General features: G+C 50.9%; 1 protein-coding gene across 2 annotated transcripts; it reads right to left on the bottom strand.

Moving 5' to 3' along the window:
- Positions 1-321: 321 nt before the first annotated feature.
- Positions 322-19314, bottom strand: Pla2g5 (phospholipase A2 group V). 2 transcript variants are annotated; one of them, XM_015484878.2, is made up of 5 exons: positions 18870-19314; positions 5410-5459; positions 4115-4259; positions 1701-1807; positions 322-1569 (listed from the first exon to the last, which is right to left on the bottom strand). In XM_015484878.2, the coding sequence occupies exons 2-5, from the start codon at positions 5447-5449 to the stop codon at positions 1445-1447; spliced, it is 417 nt and encodes a 138-aa protein (XP_015340364.2). In that variant the 5' UTR covers positions 5450-5459; positions 18870-19314; the 3' UTR covers positions 322-1444. The 2 variants fall into 2 exon arrangements, with proteins under 2 accessions (XP_015340364.2, XP_048672159.1); XM_048816202.1 differs by lacking the exon at positions 18870-19314 and adding an exon at positions 8299-8490.
- Positions 19315-20894: the final 1580 nt, after the last annotated feature.

A 20894-nucleotide genomic window follows, 5' to 3' on the forward strand; every position in this document is an offset into this window, starting at 1 on the left:
CACTGTCGATATGCTCTGTGACTTTGGGAAAGTCACCTAACTTCTCTGAGCCCAGATTTTCTAGTAGATCTATGAAGGTCCCCCACAGTCCCTTCAGCTCAAACCCAGGTCAGCCTGTGGTGTTTCTTTTATAACCTCACCGCATCCCTCGCCTGGCCCTGGAGGGAAGCTTCCTATTACCTCCCCATATACATTCAACATTGGACCTGAGGACAGGCTTTGACTTTTAAAATGTAGTGAGCAAATTGGGCACTGAATCCCTACTCTGTGTTGCGTTGTTAAGTATAGACACTCCTCAGTCTATATCTAAACACTAGTACATTGAGAGTGACCCATAAAATTAAATTTTATTTAGAAAATGTTTGACACTGAAGGTTTTTAAATATAGATCCCATTTATCATGTGGCTATTTTGGGGTATGTCAGTGTAAAGAAGCCAAAAGTTCCTGTCTTGGAAAGGACTCTCCTTTAATTTGGAATACATCCTTTCTTCCTATAAGGATTGGTGTTAATGCCCTTTCTTCTATAAATTGGTAGATGAATTGGGTTTGTAAGTGTCGTTACTTGGCAAAAATAAACCACATAGCTGAACCCTAGTTAAAAACAACAATAACAAAAAGATCTGCTCTCTGGAACCCCAGAACCCCAGTATCCCCTATATTCGAATCAAGAAGGGCATTAGAAGCCTCATTTTACAACTAAAGGAATGTTTCTTTTTCAGAGATTGAAAATCAGAGAGGTTCAGTAATGGGCTGAAAACCACACAGCTGGAGAAACTAGAGCTGGGATTTGAATGCTGCTTTCTGTAGCCTGGAAGCCTAAGCTGGTGTAACCGCCCATTATCTTCCCTCCACTCCCTTGGGGAAGAGTGAGATCCAGTGCTTGGCTGGGGGAACCCCCAAGGTTTAAAAAAAGAGTCCGAAAGAAGTCCCACAGTTCATCCAGTCCCACCCCTTCCCTCTGTCTCTGAGAGAATGCAGGTAACTTTGGGCTCAGTGTCCAAAGATAGAGAAAGAGGCAGAGGGAATTCCCTGCGTGGTTTTTATCATCCTCAAGAATAAATTTTATTTAACACCCAGAGAGCAGGTTTATGGAACCAAGTTTTCTTTGGCTTGAGCAAAAATTCCCTGAAGGATGGTTCTGAAAATCTGATTAGAGAAACAGAAAAGTAAGTGCACCCTTGTCCTGGAGCTGGGACAGAGGTCCCAGCCTCAGAGGGCCTGGCCTTACAAATGGAGGCCCAGGGACCTTGGGGCCTTGCCGAGAGTTCTAGAACATTCTCTTGGGACTCTCTGGGGGACAGGAAACCCAGGGATCTTCCAGGCCCAGTGGAGCATGGAGAAAGAATGAGACCTGGGAGCAGCCGTCAGGACCCAGCAGAGAGGGCACTCCGCTGCAGGAGAGGACAGAAATGTCCCCACTGGGGAGGAGCCCACCGAGGGCAGCTAGGAGCAGAAGATGTTGGGGAAGTACTGGTAACGAGGGTTGTAGCTCCAGAGGTTTCTCTTCAGGCAGTAGACAAGCTTCCGGTCACAAGCACAGAGACCCACTTGACAGAAGGGCCCGTGTTCTGCAAAAGACCACACTAAATCACAATGAGGACCGAAGGATCCACTCTACCAATAAATACTGACTTGCTCCAAGGGGAGCTGAACTCAGAGGCAGGAGAGTCCCAGGCTTGAATGGGAGCCGCAGCCTTACCACAGATGACCAGGCCCCGCGTGAATCGGTACTGGTACGACTGTGTCCGGATGCCACAGCCCTCGTCCTCCAGCCGCCCATAGCAGCGGTCATGCATCCAACAGCACCTGCCAAGGCGAGAGACTCGGACCCTGAGTGAGGGGGAACCTTCTGACCCTTCGTCCCTGGGAAAGATACCAAATAGAAATGGGTCTTGTCAAGCGTGGACAAAATTAGAGCTGGGGGGAGGACCCCTGTCGGCCTGTCTGTCTGTTCTAAGGACTTTCTAAAACCCCAAGAGAAGTCCCCCCTGTCCTTCGCGTGCCCCGTGCCTGGTGCAGCTTGCTTGCACGCACACGGATCACTGGAACAAAGTTTATGTTTGGCATTCTTTAAGCCTGGGACAGTTCAGAGAAGACACTCTGGACAGAGTGTGTGCTCAGCAAGGCACCTCCAGCAGCGAGCTGAAGCCAGCTCCTGCCCAGGGCCCCCAACACCTGTGAGCTTTGTATCCAAGCAGCTCATGTCAATTTCCCCCTTTTCTGCTAATAAAAGCTTCCCGTGCGGCAACCTTCTAGATCTGCCCGCAGTTTACCAGGGCACAGGAACTCCCTCTGCAATTCTCGGCTGTTCCCAAATCAATACTGCTATTCTTTGGTGACTCTGAATGTTATTTCGGTTGACATCCCTAACTGGTGCACAAGCGTGATCATGTCCCTTTTGCAGAGGTCGCCTAAGTGGATACAGTAACAGGACCTGGTACCATGGCTGAGTACTTCCCTCTCCTCCACTACGGATGCCACTGGCCATTTTCCTGACCTGTGTTTGCCTACTGAGCTCACAGTAAGAGGACACTTCCCAGGCCCTCTTGCAGGTAGGTGTGGCCTGGAGAATGTGGGTGGAAGTGCTGCAGGTGGCTTCCACACCCCAGGAGAACCTCCCACCTGCCTTCTACTTTCTTCTCTTTCTCCACCTTTGACTCGATGGAGATGAACCAGCTGAAGACCCTGCAGCCACAGAAGGTGGCCATGCCATAGATGGGAGGGGTCTGGGCCCCTCAATCAGCATGTGATTTGCACGGAACTGTTGTCTGAGCAAAAAAAATTAATCTCTAGTTTGTTAAACGCAGCTAGGTTGCATTTAATTTTTTTTTTGATTTGCAGAAAAATTGTGACCATACAGGCAAAACACCCAGTTTCCCCAGTTAGTAACATATTGTTACTAGTAGTATGACTTCTGTACTCCTCTGACATGTTCCTGTTGACGTGGGGCTTTGTTTTGTTTGATTCATTTTTCTTGGCACTACAAGCAGCTACAGCCTCATCTTGTACATTTCCTGCCCGATAGGACTAGCTACTTCTTCCAAAAGCTTTGATTCCTCTTAATGAAGAATGGCACGAGAAGCCAGATTGAGGCTCGAGGTGTGCTTGTTGCGGGGCAAAAATATATGTTCAGTCGAACGTGTCTAGATACACACATCATCCCATATTCCTGTATGGAGCCATCCACATCTATGTGAAGGTAAACGGAGCCCACACTGATGTCTCCAGCTCAAATCCATTACCACATGGCCCATACTAGCACCTCTCTGTCTTGTCTATAAACTCCACTCCAATAGCGAGGGGCTCGACTCCAGCCACCACCCGCCATTCATGGGTATCAGGATTGTTAACTCCATAAGTTGAGTTTCTCCTTCTCACACATTCTTCTAGGATCGACACTTCCCAATTAAGAGGTGGACCCTAGCTCCCCTCTTTCCAGCCCTTCTTATTTTTTATTTTGAGACAGGGTCTTGCTAAGCTGCTAAGGCTGGTCTCCTACTTGCGATCCTCCTGCTCAGCCTCCCGAGTCACTGGGATTATAGGCATCCACCACTGTGGCCAGCTTTCTTCTTTCTCTTTGATTGGCACATAATAACTGCACCCACAATGTGGTAATTTGATACATGTATATAATATGCAATGATCAAATCAGGGTAAGTAACATATCCCTCTCCTCAGACAGCCAGCATTCCTGTGTGGTAAGGCCATGAGAAACCCCCCCCTTCCAGCTATTTTGAAATGTCTACTATGTTACTAACCATGGTCAACCTGCTGTGTCACTTGGAATATCAGAATTTATTCTTCATGCCTAATTGTAACTTGTACTTCTTAAAAGCTTTGTGGCAGCCTCATCCAAAGGGGCAGCGTAAGTGACACTGTGTAATTTCTGAGGTTGTTGGTAAATATGCCATCCTTTTTGTGTTTTTGCTTTGCAGTTTGGGATCATTCTTTCTTAGAACTCAAGAGCCACCATGCTGTGAGGAAGCCCAAACATGCTGGGAGAGGCCTCAGTGGGAGGAACTGAGGCCCTGGCCCTTGCCAGACATGGAATTGAATTCGCTGATGTGGGTGCAGAGCCCAGAGCCTCAGTGGCACTAGTGACAATCAGCTCACCAGTCAGTGCCATCCTTGGGAGTTCCTCGGCCGCCCCAGCCACAGTAACAGCCGTAGAAGCCGTAGTTCTTCAGGGCATTCTTGCCGGTCACCTTCTCGATCATGGACTTCAGGTCCAGCAAGCCCCCTGGCACGGCAGGCACACCTGAAAGACAGCCCATGTCCCCAGGTGACACTGCTGTGGCCTGTTCCCAGCATCTCTTGCTCTTTCTCCCACCCCCTTTTATTCTCCTAATTAGCTGGAGGGTGCGAGGTGGGGAAGGGCAGGCAGCATGGAGAAGTGGAGAAGAGTCGGGCTTAGAAAATAAGCAGACTTGGGTTCAAATTCTGGCCCAGACACAAATTTGAATATAGGATTGAAAAGGCCTCTTCATCTCTTCATGTTTTAGTTTCCTCATCTGGAAAATGGGGGCCTAAAATTAGCACCTACCTCTTGGAGTTGGCAAGATACAGTATAAATTCTGAGCACAGTGGCAGATGCATCATAAAGGACTGAGACATATTGGGTATAATTCACACGGTATCTGCACAAAGTAAGCAGACATGAGCTTCCTGTCCCTCTTTTGATGTCCCTTCTTCCTCATCCCCTTTCTCTAACACCTTTTAAAACACAAGAGAGGGTGGGACCTTTGGAAGTCACTGAAGCCAGCTCCTTCATCTCACCAATTGGGAACCTGGGGTTTCCCCTGAGGCCAGAAGGAAAAGCATCCTGGTGGGTCCAGGAGGCTCTCTCCCCTCCCTGCGCCAAGTGTGGTTCCTCCTGGGGTCCCCAGAGATCGGGAAAGACATCGAAGAGCAGGACTGCCTGTCAGGGCTGTGTGCAGGGTCACAGGGTTGTGGCCAAGCTTAAAGCCAGGTATGTGATCACCTCCAAGTTGAGGGGGCGCCAAGAGCAGGGTCTGCAGAGGACCTGGACAGGTCGAGCAGAGAATGGCCCGGGAATCATGGGCTGGACTATTTCAATAAGGGTCTTGGGTTCTACTTTGGTCTCTTTGTTTTGGCCTCATTTTATTTTGCATCCCAGGAAAAAAACCTTCTCCTCCCATATTTGCAAGCTACCCATCTTCATGCTCACAACCTCACACGTTCAACCTCTGAATTCTGTCGCAGCCCGGCTGTCCGCACCATCGTCCTCCATTAGACAAGGAAGTGGAGGCCCAGGGAGGTGAAGGCGCTTGCTGCATCCACATCAGCACAGTAAAAGCAGAGCTGGATGCAAATGCCAGGGTCTAGGAGCTCAAGACTGGCCTTTCACTCCAAGGGGGTCACTCAGAGGACATGGGGCCAGCACTTACCATAAGCCAGGAACCAAGCCAGTGTGAGGAGCCCCTTCATCTCTGAGGTTCTGGAAAAGAAACACAGCCCACGACATGTGCAGCAGGCCATGCCCTGGGGCCCAGCAGACCCCTCTCGGCTCCCACCAGGTGTACCCATTCCCCTGCTCCCACCTTGGGGTGGGCAATAAACAGATAAGCAGACCACTCCAGCCAGAAAGGACGAGACAAGCCTCCAGGAGTTGGTCCTGGAGACAGGAGCCATTAATGGAAGGATTGGTGGGGACATTGTCCCCATCAGAGGTGGCAGAGAACTCTCCCATCACGAGTCACTGGACACACTTGCCCACATGGCAGAGATGTCCAACAGTACCCAGAGAAATGGGTAGGACTCAAGTGGAGGTTTGGTGGCATGAGTTGAAGGGCAGGGACTAGCTTAACCTGGAGAGCCATGGAGGAGGAGGACAGAACCCTGGACACAGAGTGGTGGGCGCCGAGGGCACAGTGGGGCTGGTGTCCACATCTTGTTCCCTGGCATCTCCCCAGGCTTCTGTCCCCAGTTATCAGGGCTCTTTCCTGCTGGTTCTCTGAGGGCAGAAGGTGACAACTGATTCTTCTAGCTCAGCCCTGGAAAGAGTGCCCCAGCCCAGGATGCGTGCTCAGGAACGGAGCCCAGCACCCAGGAGGCGCAGGGGCTTTCCGGGCCCCCTGGTGGTTTTGTGGCCCACAGAGACTCTGTGGGCCTTTTGGAGGCAAGCCCCTTCCTCCAGATAAACAAACCAACCACACGGGATTGTATCTGCCAGCTGCACTCATGGACAAACATAAACTAGGTTGGGTTCATTATTATTTTCTTAATTATTCTCCTGATTTTAAAGGAATTTAAACATAAAACTTTCCCCTGGGCCCAGGCACTCTGTCTACCTTCTGAATAAGAAGACTTGGTGCTTGTGACAGCTCTGAAGGTTTCATTGTCCCTATGTGCCAGTGGGAAACTGAGGCTCAGAAAGCTCTAGGAACTGGCCAGAGATCATGCAGCCAGCGCGGAGCAGGGGCGAGAAGCGAGCCCAGGCCCGGGGCCCTTCCCTGAGCTGCAGGGCTCCCTTCCAGGGGGCAAACGCTCCAACATCCCAGCGCTTCCTAAGATTTCCTTAGAACCGTCTTTGGCAAAAACACCCGCCATTGGCCTGGAGTTCAAAAGCAGTCACAGCCAAAAGGCGGAGGAAATTCCCCCTCTCTGGCCACTGCCTGCCTCTGCTTGGGCCTCTCACAGAGATCTCCTACCGCGGCTGCCTGCTTCTCGCCCCTCCCAGGATCCAAAGTCCCTGTTCACCCACAGCTGCTTGCCTGGCCTGTGGTCAGGACTCCCCCTACTTGCCATGTTGTCTCCAAGTCCCTGAGTTGAAGGGTCCCTTGAGCCAGGGTTCTGGCTGAGCCCCTGCCACCTCCCCGGACCCAGCCTCCAAACACTCAGCTCCAGGTCCCAGTGGCTCCTGGCTACCAGGCTGGCATTTGTCCAGCAGCTCCTCTGAGCTCCAAGAACATTCCTCAACATTCTGTCCATCCTCAGCCTCCACTCCGAGGCTCCAAACAGCCGAGGAAAACGGCCCTAGACCCTCCCTTTCACATCAATCTTCTCTGCTGCTCTTGGAACCGAGGAAGGGGTCCAGTGGTAACTGACCCTCTGGATGCCTCTGACATGCAGGCACCGTCCACTGTCTCCTCGAACCCACCAGTGGCCTTGGCAGGTAGACATTGTTAAACCGGCCATCTGTCCCCTTAAACAGTTATAGTTTAATGAATGAATAACAGTGGTTGGTTTTATAGATTCTGGAAATTGACGCTCAGGCAGGTGAAATGAATCGCCCAAACGGAGTATCTCCTCCTTTGACTGGCCACTCCCCTGCCTCTGAGCAAGCCCTGTGTGTTAAACATGCATTGTATTTTCTTTTAGGATGCTTTGACATCTTGGGAGCCCTGCTGACCAGGTGGGACTGTCCCTCCTGGGGTAGCTAATTCCTAGAGGCCTCAACCTCCACCCCTGCGGGGACGCCTTTCACATGCAAACCCACCAACCCAAAGCCTGGACCCAGCACCTATCTTACCTAAGGCTCACATGTCCCCATGTCCCCCCAGGCCAGGTTTTGGACAGCTGGGGAAGCCGCGGAAATGATTCAAACAAGACAAGCCTGAACCGTGGTGAAATTGTGCATCTGGGCCCATGCTGGCACTGCTCCACGTGGCCCTGCGTGACCATGCAGGACCTCTCCTCCTGGACACTGTATAGAACACACTCTTGCATGGCATTGCTTTCCACACCTGAATGAAACCGACACCCACGCAGGGTTAGAGCTCGGCAGGCTGCAGGCTCCCGGGATGAGGGGCAGCAGGCGCCCCTGCAAGTGTGAGCCAGACAAGGTTCACTCACAGAGGCTCAGAGCAGCCTCCAAACGGCTGCCCTGGAGCCAGGACCATTGCTGGAGCCCAAGGCAGGCCCTTGGGGGAGGATGTGGCGTTGCTTATTTTTATCCAAAGACCACAGAGAGCGGGGCACAGCCACCAGATAATTTCAGAGTGGAGCCGCAGCTGCAGTAATGAGAGGTGGATGGAGGCCTGAGGGCAGGCACTGGAGGCTGGGAAGTGGTCAGGTTGTTGGAGGGACAGGCCCTCCAAGCCCAGATGCAGAAGCCCCGTGTCCCAGGAGCCCCTGTTCACATCTCCCAGCTGAGAGGACAAGCCGCAGGCCCCTTGTACAGATGAGCCCCGAGCCCTAGGGAAGGCAGAGCGGCCGGCCGCTCCTTGGGCCCTGCTCCCTCACCAGGGGCCAGGCTCTCCTCACACAGCCCCCCTCTGAGTCCTGCTCCCCACACCCCCATCAGGAAAAGGCAGCCCCAAGATGGAGATTCTCACCAGTGAGCCCCTCGCTGTCAGGCCTGGAGAAGAGGCGACAGCCCGCCGCCTGCTTTTAAGGGCCGTCTGCCCGCCTCCACACTCCTGCCTGGGCCAGCTCCAAGATTCCCGGTAACTCACATAAGAAGCCCTATTTCTCTTCTCAAGATCCCTGGGGATTTTTTTCCTTCTCTGTATTCAGAAGCAGTTATTTCCTGAAGCACGTCACCAGCCTGTTGGATTTAAGAGACCCATTGAGGAGGATTTGGCTTGGGCCACTAGTGGTCCCAGGACTGGAGCTCTGGGGTCCCCTCCCAGATGCATCTCGCTTCCTCCCACCACAGTCAGCCTTTGTCTCGTTTTGCCCGGCCGGTGGCTCCTGCTCCCGTCTCACTCTGTCTCAACCTGGGGACAACCCTGGAAGCCACATGCACATGCCCCAACCCCTGTCCTACTCCTGTTATTCCCAACCTGCCAACCCCCAGCGTTCTTTGGAGCCTGCAAATACGCCGCTCTGGAGATGCCACAGAATGTCACCTCCTCTGGGCACCTGAGTCTACTGAGTTCCTGCATCTTGTCCCTTTGGAAAGCACAAGGCTTCTAGGTAGAGAGGCCAGCTGCTTCCCAGCTCAGCCCTGAGAAGCCGTGTGACTGTGCTGAGCAGGCTGGGCCCTGCTCGCAGTGACTCTGTGATGAAGAGAACAGCAGCTTCCGGGCGGGGCCTAAACCTGAGTGTCTCCATTCTGTGAATCAGAGTTCGCCGTGAGCTGCTCCATTGTGCGTTGAAGTGCTGAGGCGGGACCATCCACACCTCGTTCACACAAGAAAAAACAACTACCGTCTGCCCGGCACCGCCAGTAAGGGCCAAACGATAAATAAATTAATCGTGCTAACGAGAATGACCAAGTGTGAACTTACCAAATTAATCAGAAACACACGGATACATGGGATCATAAATGGGTGTATGACGCAAACTGGAAAATCCAGGCCCGTGGCTTAGCGAACTCACCAGCCCTCAGACCCATGAAGGAGGAGGAATCTGAGATGACATGGTGGCACTGTGGTGACCCCCATCTCCTGGTCGCTCATCACGAGCCTTGCCCAGGAAAATCGCCACCGCAATGAACCTCCAGAACTCTATCTCGAGCTTCAGTAGAGAGGTTTCTCCTGCCCGTGATGACCACACACGTCCACTCCAAGCTGGTGCTGTGAGTCTGCCATCCATCCAGACTTTGGCCTGCAGTAAGTCCCTGTGCTTTGACAGCTCTGCGCCCCAAACAAGTTCTTGGATTGGTTCCTAATCTTATCAGATCATTCTCAAATTCTCTGTTCTCTGCCTTTGCTCTCAGTCCAGCCTCTGGGACCCTCAGCCCTTTCTTAGCCTTTCTGTAACTTATATCCATATCTATATCTATATCATCTATATCCATATCCATATCTATATTTATATTTATATCCATATCCATATCTATATCTATGTTAGAGCAGGGTTTTCTGTAACATATATGTGTATATATAGAGTTGTGTAAAGTGCGATGTGTGACCTTGAGTGTTACAGATATAAGAAATTAAGATTGGAATAAAAGAACCTGTCATCTCCCTGCTCATGACTACTAGGTGACCCGCAAGTTACCACAAGTAACTGCCACTGGTGGTAATATTTTGTCATTCAGCAGGTTCAAATACTGTGGAAAGACACAACATGTCTGTTAATGTCATAGCTTGCTCATGACAGTGATCTTGGCCAAGTCACTGCACTTCTCTGCTTCTTCAAGTGAGATTTGAAAACAGTGGTTCCCTCCAGCCCCAGAGGTTCCTGGTGGAGAAGGAACACAAAGTAAGACCTAGAAAAGGAGGCGGGGCAGGGAAGGGCTTGGCTCAGCCGGTAGCTCACCGACTACAAATCCTGAGTTCGAATCTTGGCTTCCTGGCTCCTGGCTGCCTGGCCTCAGGGCTGGTGGGAGTTCACCTGCCTCTATTGAATTGTCAGGATTCAATAGATTGATGCAAGATAACACCCAGAGCAGTGGCCCATACAGAATAATGCCAATGAGTGATGGCTAACCTTCCAGAGTGTCGCACAGGGCATAGACCGCTCCTACTATTCGCCGCCACTCTGGGCTTCTGTTAATCCCTGCACCACCCCACCCCAACAGCATGCTTTTCTGAGATGTCTTGGGGGGAGCATTGCCTCTCCTTGCCCGCCTCCTGTCCCGCCCGTCAGCATCAGAAGGAGCCCTTCCTCTGGGCCCCCTGAACACTTCTCTCCCTAGGACCTGACCACTGGGTTCCCTGGGGAGCCCTGTGAATTCAATTCAAGGCCATGTACATACTATATATACGTGTCATCTACTACATACATACATACACGGGTCATCTACTACATGCCAGGCGTTGCCAGGGATCCAGCCGTGAATGAGGCAGGGACCTGGCGTTCTGGCGGGGAAATGGAGGACAAAGGCAGGGAATGGAGAAATCCCGGGTCCAGGGATGACGATGGGGAGAAATCTGTTCTGCATTTTCATTTCTCCTTCTCCACCTTTAAGGATCTCATCTCGTCATCCTAAACCAGAAAAAACTGGGACAAAAAAAGAAAACCCCAAATTCCCTTGCCCTGAATGACCCCTTGCTAGCTTTCCTTTTCCTCTAAAGGCCACAGCTCTGCCCAGGGAAGCCTCCGCCCGTTCTCCTCCACTCCCCACCCTCTGCGTCTTGGATTCGGCCACATGGTCTCGCAGGCACCCCCAAGCCTGGCGTTGCCCCTCCACCTCCGGGTCCAGCTCCAGCTCCTCCCTCTCCGCCGCCTTCCTTCTGGTCTTTACAAATCCTGTGGTGCCAGCTGCCCTCCCCGGGCTCACCCATCCCCAACCTGCTGCCCTCTGGGGCTGCTTGCTCTCCTCCACCCGCCCGGGCGAGCCCATCGGTGGCAGGGATTTCACTCTTATTTCCATGCAGGTGTCTGGGAGGTGAGGGCCGGAAGGTGTGGGCTGGGAGGTGTGGGCTGAGTGGTGTTTGGCACTAGTTTGGAGTCAACAAGTGACATTTAATAAAAGGAGTGTAAGACAAGGTGCCACACCAGGTCAGGACCCCACGCTTCCAGGCACACCGACCTGGGTTCAAGCCTCTGTCTCACCTCTGGCCCCCTGACCCCTGAGCAAGCAGTTTGGCTTCTTCTGGTCTCAGTTTTCTTGTTGTAAACTAGAATACTCCTAGAGCCAGCTCCGGTTAATAGTTGTGATAATCCAGCAAGATGAGTCAGCAGAGGGTGCCTGGCACCTTTGTGTTACTGTCCTCCCAGGTGACTGAGAACCCCAGAAGAATTAAGCACTGTGTCTGTTTCTCCTCTGTGTCCCAGCACATGGCACATAGTAGTTGCTCAGGAAAAGTGTACTGAGTGCACACATCGCTCCTCTGGCTCTAGTTCCATGCTCACCCCGCTGCTTCCACACACACTCCCAACGTCATCTCTCCAGAAACACAATACCGCTGCCTGATATTCCAGCTCAGTGACCCCTGGGGTCCTCAGAACTAACATCACTGTCGCCCTCCCAGGCCAGTCTCTCCTGGTTCCCTTTCCTTCAGCTGTCTACACTTCAATGATTAAAAACACCCTCTACCACTTCCGTCCCAACAGAGCTGGGTGGAATTCTGCTCTGATCCTCTCTGACCCCAGCAGGAGAAGGTCTGACCCACGATAGCTCCTCAGGAAGAATTTGTGGAATGAAAGTAGCATGTGACACACACGCTCATTCTCTGGCACTGGCTCATCCAGGGGCTGAAGTCCCCCGAGGAGCTGGACATTCTTGCCCCAAGGACCTGAGCTGCGGAGACACCCCTGGCCCCGTGCGGTGGTGTGCAGCCCCTGGCACCTAGGACGATGGCCAGGGCTCACTGTGGGAAAGTGTCCCCAGAGCTCCCCTCCTCCTCCAGGTGGTTTCCCATGACTCCTTCCACAGGGCGCTGGCCTGTCTCTGGAGATCTCCTCCCATACTCTGTCCACTCGGGCCTTTCCCGATGGAGGGGATTCTGAGGCTGATGGCTTGGGAGAGGAGAACTCAGGATTCACTGAGCATCCTCTAGGGCACAAGTGCAAGGGCAAGTTCAAGGTCAGCACTGCCACGTTCCTGAGTCCTCACAAAGTCCAGCAAGGCACACACTCCCACTCTGTCAGTAAGGAATCCAAAGGGCGGGCGGTAGGTAGCTTCCCTGAGGTCACATGGCTGGGAAAAGGACTCAATCATGAGCCTCACCCATCTGGCACGCAGTCCTCCTTCTTTCCGTTACCCAAGTCGGCACCATCACAGGACATCTGACCAAGGGCCTGTGGTTTCCCTCCAGATGAAAGGAGAAGTGAAAGCTGAGTTCCAGTTAGTTCAATGAGCTCATGGTCCCAGGAAGTTCGGGATGAGTGGGACTGGATCTGGATTCTGCCCAGGACTCTGTACACTCCTAGGGAAGGCCCGGCTTGGCCTATGTGATACTTTTTATTTTTAATTTATTTTTATTCTAATTTGTTATATACGACAGCAGAATATATTCCGATTCATGGTACACATATAGAGCACACATTTTCATATCTCTGGTTGTACACAAAGTACGTTCACACCATTCGTGCCTTCTTACATGCACTTAGGGTAGTGATGTCCATCTCATTCCACCATCTTCTGTTACTCCCATGCCCCCTCCCTTCCCCTCCCACCCCGAGGAACTGAACAGACACTTCTCAGAAGAGGATATACAATCCATCAACACAGTGAAACAATGTTCAACATCTCCAGCAATTGGAGAAATGCAAATCAAAACTACTCTGAGATTTCATCTTACTCCACTCAGAACGGCAGTTATCAAGAATACAGATGACAGTAAGTGTTGGTGAGGATGTGGGGGAAAGGCACACTCATACGTTGCTGGTAGGACTGCAAATTGGTGCAGCCAATCTGGAAAGCAGTATGGAGAATCCTTGGAAATCTGGGAATGGAACCACCATTTGACCCAGCTATCCCACCCCTCAGTCTATACCCAAAGGACTTAAAAACAGCATACTCCAGGGACACAGCCACCTCAATGTTTACAGCAGCACAATACACAGTGTTTTGTTTTTTTTTTTTAAATAATTAGTTGCCAATACATAAAGGTTAAGTGACCTGAGCAAGGAATCCAGATTTCTAGCTTCTCCTTAAAAGACCTGGCAATCTGACGTCATCCCGGGGTCCCCCGGGATGCAAAAAGCAGCTTTGCCCAGGGGCGAGGCTGGTTTAGTGTCGCCTTAATCCTCACCACCTGTGTGTCTTGTGCCCAATCTGCATCATGGTGGCTCTTTACATGGAGGGGTTTCTAGTGGCCCATCACAGAACTCAGGCTCTGTCCTAATTGTTTACCAATGATGACACAGTGAGTCCCTCCACGTGGCTCCAGATCACGGAGCCGAGACCAGCACACGCGCTCAAAGGAGAATGTTTTGACCTGAGCCAAGAAACCTCCTGTGTCCTGGGAACATAATAAGCTGGCTCGGGCGCTGGGTTGCCTGTACCCCGATGGCACTGGTGTGACAGGTGGGGCCTGAGCAGGCTGGGCAGACCCCCACTCTGGTTCTCAGGGAAAGAAACTTTATTCAGGAATCAGAAACACAAGCCACACATCAAAGCACACGCAGCCAGCTGCATCCATCCGGGAGTCTGGGTGCTGGTCTATAAAAATGGTAAAAAGTATATTACAAAAAAATTTTTAAAAAGAAAAATTACCATTTATTATAAGGACTGGAGGGAGCTCCTGCCCTCTGGGCTCACCCCAACTTCCCAACATTTTATTCACACCAGAGACATGTTCACAGATGTTGCAAAGAGCCAGCAGCATTATCAAGTGGTAGGTGGATGGGATGGACCACAGGTGCCCACTGGGTCTGATGTTTGGTGATGGTGTGATGGGCCTGTTCTAGAACATTCCAAATGGTGGTTCCATTTTGACTCTGGGTCTGCCTGTGCTGGCACCACCAAGATGCTTACCAGATGTGGTATTTTTTTTTAACTTTTATTGTTACTTGTTCTAACTAGTTATAGTGACAGCAGAATGCATTTTGACACATTGTATACAAATGGAGCACAACTTCTCATTCCTCTGGCTATACACGGTCCAGAGTTCCACTGGTCGTGCAATTACACATGTAATCACACATTCCACCATCTTTCCCACCCCACACCCCTCCCTCCCCTCCCTCCCCTCTGCCCAATCCAAAGGTTCTCCATTCTTCCTTATCACCCACCCCCATTATGGATCAGCATCCACTTATCAGAGAAAATATTTGGGATTAGCTTATTTTGCTTAGCATGATATTCTGCCAGCTCCATTCATTTACCTGCAAATGCCAAAATTTCATTCTTTTTTAAGGCTGAGTAATATTCCATTGTGTTATATACCACATTTTCTGTAAAAATCCATTTATCTGTTGAAGGGAACCTAGGTTGGTTCTATAGCTTAGCTATTGTGAATTGAGCTGCTATTAACATTGATGTGGCTGTGTCACTGTAGTGTGCTGATTTTAAATCCTTTCAGTACCGAGGAGTGGGATAGCTGCTTCAAATGGTGGTCCCATTCCAAGTTTTCTGAGAAATCTCCATACTGTTTTCCAGAGTGGTTGCACCAAATTTTCAGTCCCACCAGCAAGTATGGGTGCACCTTTTCCCCGAATTATCCTCACTGACACTTACTGTTGCTTGTATTTTTGATAGTTGCCATTCTGACTGGAGTGAGACGAAATCTTAAGAGTAGTTTTGATTTGCATTTATCTAATTGCTAGAAATGATGAACATTTTTTCGTATATTTGTTGATCGATTGTATTTCCTCTTCTGTGAAGTGTCTGATTGGTTCCTTAGCTCATTTATTATTATTATTATTTTGGTGTTAAGTTTTTTGAGTTCTTTATATATTCTGGAGATAAATGCTCTAACTGAGGTGCGTGTGGTAAAGATTTTTTCCCATTCCCAGGCTCTCCCTTCATGTTATTGTCTCCTTTGCTGAGAAGAAGCTTTTTAGTTTGAATCCATCCCATTTATTGATTCTTGATTTTACTTCTGTTCTCGTGCCTAAGTCCTTGATCCACTTTAAGTTGAGTTTTGTGCAGGGTGAGTGATAGAGGTTTAATTTCATTTTGCTGCATATGGATTTCCAGTTTTCCCAGCACCATTTGTTGAAGAGTCTCTCTGTTCTCCAATGTATGTTTTCGGTGCCTTTGTCCAGCATGTATGTGGGTTTGTCTCTGTGCCTTCTATTCTGTACCATTGGTCTAATGTCTATTTTGGTGCCAACTTCATGCTGTTTTTGTCACTGTAGCTCTGTAGTACAGTTTAAGGTCTGGTATTGTGATGCCCCTGGCTTCTCTCTTCTCGATAAGGATTACTTTGGCTATTCTGAGTCTCTCTTTTTTTCCCAAATGTATTTCATAATTGCTTTTTCTGGATCTATGAAGAATATCATTGGAATTCTAATAAAAATTGCATTAAATCTGTATAATGCTTTTGGTAGTATGGCCATTTTGACAATATTAATTCTGATTCTTTCTCCTCCTGGTGTCACCTTAAATGCCACCTCCTCCGGGAACTTCTCTGTGACCACCTCCCCAAGGACATCCTGCTTTTCCCTCCATAACGCTTGAGCTGTCTTCTTTACTGGTTCACGACTTAGTCCTCCAACCCCTCCCTCTGGAATGTGAGCACCTGCCAGGAGGAGTCTTACCTTATCCCTCATCACAGTCACCAGCACAGAGCCTCATAGGCACGAGGTGGCCGAGGTGGCCGGCACCCACTTGTGAAGAAATGAACGCTTGGAGGCATGAAGCCTCGAAGCCAGAGGAAGCGTGTGGCTGGCAGCTTGCTCCCCCGCCTTTGGTGGCAGCGTGTGACATGCATCTAGTTTGCGGAGCTCACAGCCACTGTGCGGTAACAGGCCCCAAACCAACTTCACCAAACCCGGCTGAAAACACAGATCAACCCCTAATCAGCAGCCCACGCTCTGCCTCCGAAAAGCCTGCTCCTCGCAACTGTCCACTCTCAAGAAACTAGCCCCCATCTCTCTTGCTCCTGGCTTCCTCCACCTCTGGAAGGCTCTTTGGAGGAGGGAGGAATGTCACAACAGGTTGTCACTCTGACCAGCAGGATCCCAGATCACACCCCAAGCTCTGGACACCTTTATTCCAGCCCACTCTGCCTGCCTCAGTCCCAATCCGGCTGGGCAGACCTCCTAGAGCAATCCCGCGGGCAGAGTGGAGTTAGGCGCCAACCCCGGCGGCCCCGCCCCCATCAGTGTGGACCGGCATCCTCCTGTTAGGAAGGGGAGATGGCACAGCCCTCAGAGGGTCCCCAGTTCTGGGCAGTTGGTCCTAGAAGAGCTCCTTCCCTGGGTCTGGGGGGAGGACTGCCTCTTTCCAGATGCCTGTGCTGACCCCTCCCTGGCGGAGCTCACGGCCACCTTATTCCCAGGTCCCCACTGCCCCTCTCCAGCCTCTCTCTCTGCCACCTGCTCCCCATGACATTCCCAGGAAGAAGCTGATGGAACTCTCATTCCCAAGCACACCAGTGTGTCTGTCTGTCTGTCTGTCTCCCTCTGTCCCCGCAGTTGCTGTCCTTTCTCACTCTCTTTCTATCTTCCTCCTCCCTCTCTCCCCCCTCCACCCCCTGTTCCTCCCTCAAGGCCCTCCTCTTACCCGACCCCTCTGACCCCTACTCGTCTTCCTAGGCTTAACATATGCATCCGTCAGTAATAGTGAGCACCGAGCATGTGCCCAAGTGTTTCAGATGCTGGGGACACCGCTGTGAACAAAGCAGACCTTGCACATTAGCAAGAAAAGACAGAAATACACAAGAGTGTGGCTAATGCTATGGAGAAAAATAAAGCTGGGCAAGGGGAAGAAAGAGAGAGAGAGAGAGAGAGAGAGAGAGAGAGAGAGTTGGAGGGAAGGCTTTTGCTGCGGGGAGGAGACACCAGTGGCCAGGAAAGTGGCCTTACAGAGGAGGTGACACTTAAACAAAGCCATGGGGTTGTTGAAAGAGCTGGCTATGGGGATCGCCTAGGGAAGAATTTCCCAGGCAAGGGGAAGAGAGAGTGCAAAGACCCTGGGGTATGAGCCTGCCTGTGAGTTGGAGAAATGAGGAAGCTGGGTTCTCCCGGCACCCTGCATTCTCCCACACCAAAACATCATTCAGTTTGTGCTGTAGTGTCCCCCACAGACTGGGAGCAACTTGAGGACAGGGATTGTGTCTTTTATTTTGATATCTCTAGGATCCAGTATGGAGCATAAGACACATTTATTGATGACTAAGCTAATCAATGCCTGAACGCACTAGACCGTGAGCCCTGAGGATGTCCCAATCATCTACATTCCTGGAAGGACCTGGTACACTGTATGACACAGGCTGAGTCCTAGAAAGAAAAGTTGAATGACTAATAGAAATAGCCAACGCTTACTAAGCACAGATACAATGCTAACATTTTTTAAATGCCTTATCTTATTCTATCCTTAAAAAGATCCTGAGATTCATACTGTTATCATATCGTTACATTGAACTGTTTGCCCAACCACTTTTCAGTTTGGCCCACAGATTTCTCTGTATGTACTGAGATGAAATCCAACTTGATGTGCAAACAGACGGTGCTTACTAAGGATAGTCACCTACTCCTATAAACACTGAAAACCAGACCTGAGCCGGAATCAAGAAAAACCAACAATACCTCCCCTCTGAGGACCCTTCCTTTTCCCTGGCTGTACATGCAACCTGCCCACGTAGTAGGGTGAGGCATTCTGAACCGTTTTTCTCTCTGGACTGCTGCCCCACCCTAGAATCAAAACAGCAACAGCAGCAGCGACGGATGCCGGTCAAGATCGACAACACAAGATTTGGGTCATTTTCTCTTTTAATGATACGCACCTTGCAGATTGGATCAGAGAAGTTCAGAGAAGGACTGGCTCCCCGCATCACCCAGCAGGGCAGTGGCAGAGTTCTGAGTTGAGCCTGATCCCTTGGACTCCAAGGCCACGTGTACTTAGCCCAAAACTAAGAGCCTTCCAGAGACAGGGGTCAGGGAGCCGCGGGAGAGGAGGGCTGGACGGAGGGTAAGAAAGGCCAGGAGGGCACTGCGCCATCTCTGGGTGCCTTTGTTTGTGCACGAAGTGGCTGCCACACAGTGGGTGCTCCCAACAGTTAAGGGGATTTAAATAGACGCTGACGATTCCTTTCCCAAAGGGGAATGTTTTCTTGTGGTTTGGGTTAGAGAGAGATTCAGTCGAGGCCTCAGATTAACATAAACACAGTCCTCCCTCACCCTGTCTGTGACCCTGCCCTGGCATGGCCTCTCTTTAGGGAATGATTTCTGAGCAGCCTCTGCCTTCCCTTTAAGAGTGGCCTGACTTTAAGAACTACCCCAGCCCTCAGGGTCTCACAAATGATGGTAAAGGACCCCAGCGACCCTAGAGAGATCCTCTGGCAGGGACTCTGCCTGCCCACCCCTTCCAGGGGCCCCTTTCAGGGTTCTCCCTCCCCAGCTGGGGCCCCAGCTGCCCTCCCTGCCCCCCAGCTGGGGCAGCCCCTCCACCATAACTGACCTCTTTGGCCTGGTCTCAGGTCCTGCTTCTGGGGCCTGTCCCCATGCGCAGCCTCATCTGGTAGAACCTGGACCCCCAGGCCCCTCAGGCTGGCAGCCTCCAGCCAGGACATTGGGATCCACAGGTCGGGGATCTTGGGAGGGCAGACTCCTGGCTTCTAGACTCCCAAAGCTGTGAAGGGAGCAGGTGCTAAAGACCGACCTGGGGAGGGTGTCACCCTGCTCAGCCCCAGCTGCCCTCAGAGATGCAGGAAGTCCAGCAAAAACAGCCTGGTGTGCTGGCTTCCCTGCCAACGGGGCCTGGGCAGCTACCCAGAGCATTCCGGCGCATGTCGGTGGGGGGACGCAGGGGGAGGCCTGAATTATCCAGGTCACGGCCTTATCCACATCACAAGCCTTGCTAATCCCTTCAGTCCCACGTAACCCCCACCTTGGCCCTGTGCTCAGAACTTTCTTAAAGATCCGACAGCCTGCTAAATGTCTAGACTATGAGGACTTGGGGCTCCTTGGTCTTGGCCAGGACAGGAGCATGAACACAGAGCCCAGGGACGGGATGTCCCAGGTTGCAGGAAAACAGAGGGGAGTTCCAGGAGCCACAGGGGAAGAAAAGGTGCTTCTAGAAGTGAGTTCTGAGAGTAGACACCCCTGGCCAGATATGGGCTGGGTCATGCATTCAAAGATCATTTCCCAAGTACCAGCTGTGTGCCAGTCTCTGGCTGGGGATCAGAGACGAATAAGTTGAAGTCCTTGCCTTTAGGGGGCTCAGAATTTCATTGTGGAGACTGCACACGGACCTGCCACCTAAAGCATTGCAGAAATGAAGGAGAGACAAGCCTGGAGCAGGTGGAGGGACACCTGCCCAGACAGAACTGGCTGCTAGTAACAGCAGCATCAGCCACAAGTGGCAGTTAACACTCATTGATTGCTTCCTGTGTGTCGGTCACTGAGCTGGGCACCACATCTGATCTGTCCCCTGTGATACAGGTAGAGACTCCAAGGGAGGAGAACTGTTCCTACAGATGCCCCAGGTCACAGGGCTGACTAGAGGCTTCCCTCGTCTTATAAGGGCTCTGTGTCTATTTAGGTTGGCGGCTTCTAGTTCACTATTGTCTTTGACACAATACAAATACTGATCATTTTATTTAATTTTTTTTTTTTGTACCAGGGAGTAAACCCAGGGCCTTTAAACACTGAGCCACATCCCCAGCCCCCCCTTTTTTTTTTTGTATTTTATTTAGAGACAGGGTCTTGCTGAGTTGGTGAGGCTGGCTTATTGGTGGGGAGGGCGAGGGCTAGCATCTCATTAAGGGGTTCTTCTTCCTGCCCAGGGTAATCCCAGCCACCCTAAAATTTACAATCTCAAATAATTAGCAAAAAACTAAGCACAAATAGTCAAAATATATTTACAGAAAGCAAAGCCCCTGATAGATCAAGTCCACATGGGTTCTGAAACTAGACAAAAGACAAAATGACTCTGGTGGTTTATTTAAGGGGGGTACATCAAAGGCAGGGGTAAGGGTTCAAGGGCAAAGTCTTGCTTCATGATGTCTCACAGTGGGCAGGGTGATGGGCATCTTGGCAGGTCACACCCATCTCAGGTGCAGTGTGGGAACTTCAGCAGAGCTTGAGGAGGAAGTTCACCTGCATCGGGCAGTCAGTCCCTGTGACTTATCCCCTCAGGAGGCTACGATGTGCAGCAGTCCACACACAGCCCACGGACAGCTCTGACACTGGCTTTGAAACCGAAATCTTTTTCTTTCTCCTGGTCAGAAGGAAAGTGACTTAAAAACAATCTAGAGATGGGTAAAGTTAAAACTGAAACTCCTCTATGATTCACCCCAGATAACAACTATTAAGAAAAAAATTTTTTATTTTCCTTTGTTTTAGGTTTTAGGGGATTTCTTTATTTTTTGGGGGGGGGGGTGGAGGGTTGTTTGAAGATTTAAAGTTTTACATACTTAAGTTGACCTTCCTCATAGGCCCCTGCCCCTCCTGTTCTTTCCTTCTCTGTCCCAAGATAGCCAGA

This window comes from Marmota marmota, unplaced genomic scaffold, assembly GCF_001458135.2.
Source record: "Marmota marmota marmota unplaced genomic scaffold, marMar, whole genome shotgun sequence".
Taxonomy (NCBI): Eukaryota; Metazoa; Chordata; class Mammalia; order Rodentia; family Sciuridae; genus Marmota; species Marmota marmota.

Excerpts from the sequence above, each read along its gene's own strand:
- Pla2g5 (XM_015484878.2), bottom strand. The coding sequence starts at position 5,449 with ATGAAGGGGCTCCTCACACTGGCTTGGTTCCTGGCTTATG. Across the intron at positions 1,808-4,114 it reads CCCAAGGATGGCACTGACTG|GTGCTGTTGGATGCATGACC; the intron begins GTGAGCTGATTG and ends TCGCCTTGGCAG. Across the intron at positions 1,570-1,700 it reads GCGGGGCCTGGTCATCTGTG|AACACGGGCCCTTCTGTCAA; the intron begins GTAAGGCTGCGG and ends GGTCTTTTGCAG.